At 41.3% G+C, this 8,636-nt stretch overlaps 1 protein-coding gene across 1 annotated transcript in view; it reads right to left on the minus strand.

The window, feature by feature from the left end:
- Positions 1–363: 363 nt before the first annotated feature.
- lmo4b (LIM domain only 4b) overlaps positions 364–8,636 on the minus strand; it is a 22,246-nt gene continuing 13,973 nt past the window's right edge. Inside the window, exons 4-5 of the mRNA XM_073851777.1 lie at positions 5,292–5,447; positions 364–1,279 (exon numbers count right to left, since the gene is read on the minus strand). Coding sequence (XP_073707878.1) covers positions 1,271–1,279; positions 5,292–5,447 — 165 coding nt within the window. The 3' untranslated portion in view covers positions 364–1,270. The remainder of the gene's footprint in view (positions 1,280–5,291; positions 5,448–8,636) is intronic.

The raw sequence follows: 8,636 nt of genomic DNA on the forward strand, positions 1-8,636 counted from the left end.
TGTTCAATTAGCCACCCAGTCATCTGCATTCATAATTATGGCATAAGAACATGGACAGACACAATTAAGGACAGAGAGATGGCACCGCATTTAGGGAGGTTCATAAAAAAAGGCATAGTTTTGCTAATGAGCTCCGTTCTCAAGAGAAACTCGACAAGATGAATTACCGAGATCATACAAATCCTTTGGTCTCCTGATGGAAAATTGGTTCTTTCAGATACTGTACATAATTCATATCGAGCGATTTCAGAGACGAACACCTGCGAGAGATTTAGGACTAACCCGAGGTACGTTTACGACGGTTGAAACACATACACATACTTCTCTGAGCATGAAAACAAACAGAATCTCTGACACAGAAAGTTTAAATAGGATTAAAAAAGGGTTTTTAATCACATTTTTTTATTAATTAAATACACCATATTGGAGCAAATGTCTCTGAAAATATCACAAATAGAATTCTCTCTCATTCTGCATTTATAGGTCGACAGCTATGAGCTTCATTTTTTGTTTGTTGCGTGGTTTGGGGTTGGAGGGAAAGGGAACAGGGTTAGCTGCTGTTTGTAGTATGTACGGTAGCCACAATGGGACAAAAACATTTACATGCATACATACTGTACATGGTAGTTTTACAAATACACCAAGAGTGTTCATGATCTGATTTCCACAAAAAAGCCACGGATACTTCTTGGAACCCAGTCTTCAGGATTTTTACATCATCCGAAATGAAACACATTCCCTTTACAACATCTAAAATATAGAAAGAGAAGATACCATGTTGTGAAGAAAAGGAGAATAGACAAGGTAGGACAAAAATATAAAGGAAAAAAGAAAGTCAGTGTTCCCCCATTAAATTTTCGAAAAAAGTGTTCTGAAATCGCTGCAGTGGATCACCCTTTCTGTCTCTTTTCTTTTTCTCTCTCTTGTCCTCCAGCTGGTCTCTCTCTGTGTCAGTCTTTGAGTCCCTCAGGATCAGAGGTCTCGCCTGGGTCAGTTCATAGAGTCCTCAGTATTCCCCCTCCAGGGCCTCATGGGTATTTTCCATCCATGATTCAGGAGTTTGGAGTAAAGGAGGGTTTGGGAAAAGGAGGGGCTCTGGCTATTGCAGGTCAAGGTGGAGCTCAAGCCTGAGATTGGCGCTCTGGTTTCGGAGTAGCGGAGCTTTGAGGAAAAAGGAGTGGGATGGGGTCCGATCCGAAAAGGTCTTCGGTGACAATGAGCGAGGGGCTGAAATGAAGGCACACATCCTGCTTTGAGCAACACCCACATCCTAACACACCTGGAAGGCAAAGAGAGAAACCGGTTAGACGCACTTTAAAACATAAAGGCCAAAGACATAGTTCAATTAGGACAATTAAGTAATTTTTCTAAACATGCTTGCAAAAAAAAAAAAAAAAAACATTACTGGTGTGCATCTTAAGACAAAACAAAGGCACTGGTATATTTTAAGATCCAACAGTGCAATTGTACTTCAGTTGAAGCAACTCAGACTTACATTTTAGTCTAGAACTAGGCTTAAGCCTTGTCTGTGAAACCGGGGGAAAAAGTTTTTAGAACGTACTAATGATGATTATATGTGACCCTCAACCAAAAAACCCACAAAAAGTCAACACAAAAAGTAGCACGGGTATATTTGTAGCAATAGCCAAAAATACATTGTAGGAGTCTATCAATTTTTCTTTTATGCCAAAAATCTTCAGGATATTAAGTAAAGATCATGTTCAATTGAGATATTTTGTAAATTGCCTATCATAAATAAATCAAAACTTAATTTTTTATTAGTAATATGCATTGCTAAGAACTTTGTTTGGTCAACTTTAAAGGTGATTCTCTCAATATTTAGATTTTTTTGCACCCTCAGATTCCAGATTTTCAATGAAAAGCTTATTTATTCAGCTTTCAGATGTTGTATATCTCAATTAAAAAAAAAAGACCCTTATGAGTGGTATCCAGGGTCACACATATGGTTTTGAAAAATTTTGCACACCATTTTAATCTTTTTTACATTTATTGACTAAATTTAATGAAAAAGTCATGTGGTGTAACTATGAAATCCAAACTAATAATATTTTCTGTACACCTTGCATATATGTGTGTGTATTAATCATAATCATTTGTTTCAAATTAATCAAAATCATTTTTTAAATATACAATGAGGTGTGTGTATATGTTTTACATGCTGAAAATACACTACCAGGCAAAAGTTTTTGAACAGTAAGTTTTTAAAATGTTTTTACCTTTTAAAGTAAAGACTTTGAAAGAAGTCTCTTCTGCTCACCAAGCCTGCATTTATTTGATCCAAAGTACAACAAAAACAGTACAATTTTTAAATATTTTTATATAAAGTAACTGTTTTCTTTTTGAATACATTTTAAAATGCAATTTATTCCTGTGATTTTAAAGTTGCATTTTTAGCATCATTATTCCAGTCACACAATCCTTCAGAAATCATTCTAAGATTTGCTGCTCAAAAAAATATTATTATGTTTGGTTTCTTTGATGAATAGAATTTCAGAAGAACAGCATTTATCCGAAATAGAAGTCTTTTGTAACATTATAAATGTCTTTATCATCACTTTTGATCAATTTAAAGCATCCATACTAAATAAAAGTATTAATTTGTCATTTCTTAAAAAAAAATACTGACTCCAAGCTTTTGAATGGTATACTGTTTTAAATATTGATGATAATAATAATAATAATAATAATAATAATAATAATAATAAATGTTTCTTAAACAGCAAATCAGCATATTAGAATGATTTTTAAAGGATCATGTGATGCTGAAGACTGGAGTAATGCTGCTGAAAATATAGCTTTGATCACAGGATTAAATTGCATTTTAAAATATATTCAAATAGAAAACAGTTATGTTAAATAGTCAAAATATTTCCAAATTTTACTGGTTGGCTGTGCTTTGGATCAAATAAATGCAGGCTTGGTGAGCAGAGGGACTTTAAACATTAAAAATCTTACTGTTCAAAATCTTTTGACTGGTAGTGTATGTGCGTGTATTAATTATACTCATTTGTAATTATACTCAATAATTTTGTCTTGATTTTTTTTTTTTAAATATGATTTTAAATATACAATGTGTTTCTGTATTATTGAATAAATGTCAGCTAGCTTTAAAAAATTAAATTGTAGTAAGTCCAACAACTTTTATTTAAAATAGTTATAATACAGTAACATCTTTCAACGGGAATCATAAAAATTGCATGTTCTCTTAAATACCATACTCCATTTCTATTGTCAAATGAAGACCGCCAACTCTGCTAAAGCCCCCTGCTTAACTTATTGATCAGCAAGGCTTTCAAAATCCATCTGCTGCCCTATTTCCTCTGCATTTTAAGTGCACATTGTAAAGTTAGTCTCTTTTTGTCTCATTTTTAACAATGATGTGCCACAGTCCCCAGGGTGCGAAGTTCTCGCGCAGCCGAGACAATTATCCCAATATCCAAGCGCAGCGTTCCGCTTTCACAGACAGTCACGGCAAACTTTTTACCCCCTAACATTCTCCTTCCTTTTGTTTTTTAAACATTCTAGGGGGGCAATTTGCTTTCCCCGTCTTACCTCAAGTTACTAAGGGGTTTCAGGCTACTGTAATAGTAATTGCGAGCCCCCCCACACCACCCCACATTGGAGGGCTAATTAAAGAGATGGAGGCTGTGAAGGTTTGGATCCCCTGGGTTCAGGCTCAGCATGAGAAAGGTAATTTGTCTGTCCTGAACAAAGAGATTAGGGAGAAGCTGGGGAGCTACTTAATAAATGAGCATCAAATGTCCTCAGCCGTGGACACGGACAGCACCAATTATGTCACCATGAAATTGCACATAATAAAAACAATGGCTGCCGGACGAGGCCTCCTATCTGTCTAGGGAAGCGTTCAGCCGGTTCTCTCTCTCTCCAGCTCCTTTCTGGCTTGTTTCAGCTCCCAGCTTATTTCTATAGGCTCAGAAGAGAATTACAGCAAACTTCGAGCAAAAATTTGAGCACCGCAATCTCATAAATTACGGTGCATCTTCACTGCAGCGGTGAATAAGTTTCCTAACAACGTTTTGAATCTCTCTGTACCAAGCGAAAACGCGACTGTTTAAGTATCTCCTGAGGACACGTGGACCTTCTCTATTCCTGCTGGTGAAGAGGGGCGTCTGGGTGTATTTAAGAACTCTCTCTCCGCTATAATTAAAGCAGCGAGGCCAATATTCAGATTGCATTTTAGCATTAATAATTCAGCTGTTTTCACTACAATTGATGTCGGCACATAAATAAACAATGAGGCCTCATATTTACACAGCGGCAGCCGCCGAGCGAGAGCAGGGGAGAGGAAGAAGGTGGAATGGAAGGATGGGGGCTTAAACAGACATTTAAAATTAAGCTTGATAATGCAAAGGCTTTCAATTTGAAACGCAACATGCTCTTGGAGCTAATTTGCAAAAGTGACGATGCCTTAAAAGGCCTTTAACAGAGCACCAAGCTTAATGGAGCCGTTTCCCCGCTCGCTGTGTCTCTCCTCGAACTATTTTTTCCCATTGAAGGTGAAATAAATGTTCACTTGGAAACTCGACAACTGTCCGATCTCTCTCGTATAAGCTCCCACATCCCTGTTGTCTCCATATCAATACTGATTATGTGTCACTGAGCTGTTATTTTCAGTGCTGCCGAGTGATACAATCGGCTGGTGGCTGACTACACAATGAAGTCTTATTGCAGATGGTCCCAAAGGCGAGAAGGGGAATTAGGTAAATAATTTGCCTGCTTGGCGTCTGGTTTTGTTTATTTAAAGCTTGCTGTGCAGCGTCAGAGGAGCAAATAGTCAGACAGAACTGTGGCGGTGAAAACAAAGATGAAAACGGGACCGAATGCTTGACGCCATCTAGCTTTTTTCCGAAAAAGATCAAATAAAACATCTTTTGTTGTTGAGCACAGTAGGTACACTCAGGGTTTTGTATGTTGTGGATGGCAAATTAACTATACATAATCAGTACTGAATGTGTCTCAGGGTTTGGAAGAAGGAAATCATTTTCACCCCCCTTACTAAAAAGCTTACGTTAGCTGTGATCTCATTTCAGCAAGTTAACGTTAATTGTGATAAATTAGCTTCCAGACGGAATAAATTACACTTGTTCTTTAGACCTGACTATGGGTTAGGAGCACAGAATCTGTTTCTTAAATCTACAAGATGTAAATAAAACAGAAATAATTTTAATAAGTGACTGACTGACTGGTGTGTTTGGAAAAAAAAAAACATCAGTGTGAAAGTTTGATAGCAGACAGATAGCGGTTCTCACTTTCTGGTCAGGCAGTAGAGGGTTAGTCTGCAGTGAACTCAAATGGCCGTTGATGAGTGCTGTGGGTCTGTCGTGTTCGCAGAACAAGCTGCCGTTGATGTAGTGAAACCTGTCACCAGGGACCAGCCGGTTCCGGCAAGTGGAACATGTGAAACACTGCAGGAGACAACGAAAAAGACTCCATTACCCACAATTCTCAGCACATACATTACATCAATTCTCTGGACAAGTTTAAATTAAATCATTATCTATTTTAATTTGTCATTATTTCTAATGAGGATTCTACATGATTAAAAATTAGAGCTGCAAAACGATTAGTTGCGATTAATCGATTCAAAATAAGAAGTTTATATATATATATATATATATATATATATATAAGGAAAAATGTGTGAATGTATTTATATATACACATAATAAAAATACACAGTACACACACATATAGTATGCAAACAAACTTCTATTATGAATCGATTAATCGGGACTAGGGCTGTGCAATTAATCGAAATTCGGTTTCGATTTTGATTTCTGCTTCAAACGATCATGAAAATGCAGTAATCAAGATAAAACGATTATTGCGCCCCATTCCACCCCCTTACCAGTGGTGCGACTTCGCTCCTCCATAAAAGCCTAATTTCACATGCAAATCAGCAAAAACATGTAACGTGACTTTCATAAAACGGGACGTGCTTGATTTATTAATGTTTCTTTGATGTTGTGTTTTTAATAGCGTGTAAGAAAACGTCTCAGGTTACGTATGTAACCCTAGTTCCCTGAGAATAGGGAACGAGACACTGCGTCCTCTAGAGGGCGCTTTTGGGGAACGCTGCAGCGTGCCTCGAGTCTGAAGAATGCATAGAAAAACTACATGAAATGGCCGGCGCCAGCGTATGACGTCACCGCGGCGCGTCAGTCGCTGCCGTTGCGTCACTACCGGGCGACCATAACATAAAGAGGCGCCCGTGCAACACAATACATCTTCAAAGTCTGAAGCTTTATCGTCCGAAGCATGGCGAAGAAGCCTAGAGGACGCAGTGTCTCGTTCCCTATTCTCAGGGAACTAGGGTTACATACGTAACCTGAGACGTTCCCTTCCGAAGGGAACTCTCACTGCGTCCTCTAGAGGGCGCTTTTGGGGAACGGTATACCAACACTGCCATGCTGAGGGGAGTGCATGCTAAGCCAGCGAGCACTAAGCAACAATTCTGAGAGGAATTGCCCCTACTAGGACGTGGTGACGGCTGTCAAAACGTTACCCCTCCCGGCCAGAGGCCTGACCTGTTACCCACTTACCAGACTGGGTAGAACCCAGGGCACAGCTCAGGCTTGGAATTATAGTAATTCCTTCTGAGGGAAACGGCTAAGCTTCGATGGAAACTTAGACTTGTCAGAACCAGAAACTACCGCAACATAGGGCCTAGTTCCCTCAGGAACTGGCTCCCATATGAGGGCAGAAACCTGTCCTGGGTCCGTTCAAAGGGCCACTAGTAGTGGCGCGCCCTAATAGTGGATGGTCAGCAGACATCAGCTAAGATATCAAAGGAGTCGAACCCAGGGAACCGGGGTTGTGAGCCGACTCCAATAGATGGGAACAAGGCAAAACGTGTGACCCATACCAAAAAGGGATTTAAAAGAGGAACCCAAACTTGGTGGGAACCTACCAACACGTGGATTTTATAGAAGTGCCCCAGGTGTGTGTGCACTTACCACACTTGTGGTTTTAACTGGAAGACGCCCAGGCATAGCGTGGGACGCTTACCGACATGATCGGATTTAAGGAGAGTGTTTTCCCAGAGGGTTTCACTATCAGCTCCATGCCGTCTGAAGAGACGGAAAGGGGATAACCCTGAAGGTGAGGGGATTGCCACACTAACCCTCCCCTGGACAGAAGCTCGCAAGCTATCTGTCAACAGAGAAGAACATGGAGCTGAGACCATCCTGCAATAGTGGACGACAGTGGAGGACAAAAATCCTGACCCTGATCCACAGGGAGAATCGCTTCTCCAGAAGGGGGCACTGCTGTCTTTTTAGGGAACCCTTAATGAAAAGGGGAAGCGTGCACAGCCCGGTCCACGCGACCTGTATGAAGGTCTGGCAATCTCACGAAGGTGGGTTGGCGCTCATAGAAGACCCTTCCCAGAAGGGGAGCTGCACAACCGAACAGGAGCGAATGCTCTCACTGTTACCCTTCATAGAGGGGAGCATACATCCAGAATAAAGGCTGGAGAGTAGAAACCTGAAGCATGAAGGTCAAGCTCCTACCCTGGGAAACAGGGAGGAGAACTTGGCCACCAAGGAGTGGTGCTCTTATAAGTGAACCCTGGAAAGGGGGCACGCCAACATCCTTGTAGCAGGTCCATAACTCTCAAAGGTCTGTCCCTGGTAGATTCCTACCCTCAGGAGGGAGGAAGCATTCAGTCCTGGGAAGTTGCTCTGAAGGAAACCCTGAATTAGGGGAGCTCAGGTCCGTTCCAGCAATCCTGCGCACAGGGAGGAACGTGAGCTCTTAACCTTAACAAACCCATTCCTCAGAAGGGGGAGCACTCAGTCCTGGGAAGTTGCTCTGAAGGAAACCCTGGATTAGGGGAGCTCAGGTCCGTTCCAGCAATCCTGCGCACAGGGAGGAACGTGAGCTCTTAACCTTAACAAACCCATTCCTCAGAAAGGGGAGCACTGTTTGCCTTGAAAGTTTCTGGGAAGCTCCGAAATGAATAAGGGCAGCTTCCTAGTTCAGACACTTCGTAAACCTTTCCTCAGAAAGGGAAGTGGAACTAGGCCTGGGGAGCGAGAATCGATCCTAAAGTGACGGCTTTCTAAGGTGTTAAACACCGAAGGATGCTCAAACCCTCTGTAGGGGAGACATTCGACAGCCTGGGTGTAGATCCTACATCAAGTGCTGCTTCAGCCCTCAGGCTTAGAATGAGGCGACTTGAAGAGAGTCTCAAAGTAGCGCTCAGATAAAAACCCCTTTCCTCAGAAAGGGGAGCGCACACCGAGAATCAAGACCCCAGCTGGAAAGCGTGTCACCAGGTGGTGCTCAAATAAAAAGCCTTTTCCGCAGAAAAGGGAGCAACCGAACCTGCTCCGAGTCCGCAGCGAGCACTCCGGACTGCTGGTACTCCTATGTAAGTGAACACCTGTCTCAACAGGTGTAGACACTCAGTTTCCATAGAAACCGTATTTAGGAGAGGACACGAAGCGGATCCTCGCACGCAGGCCGTCTGCAACAGAGTTAAACATACTAGTGCAATCTTAAATATAAATATCTTAAGATGCTTACCTAGGGAGAAAGGAAAAATTTCCTTTTGCTCGTTTAACCACTGAAGGGAGAAGCCCGATTGTGCT

Source organism: Garra rufa, chromosome 12 (genome assembly GCF_049309525.1).
Source record: "Garra rufa chromosome 12, GarRuf1.0, whole genome shotgun sequence".
Lineage (NCBI taxonomy): Eukaryota > Metazoa > Chordata > Actinopteri > Cypriniformes > Cyprinidae > Garra > Garra rufa.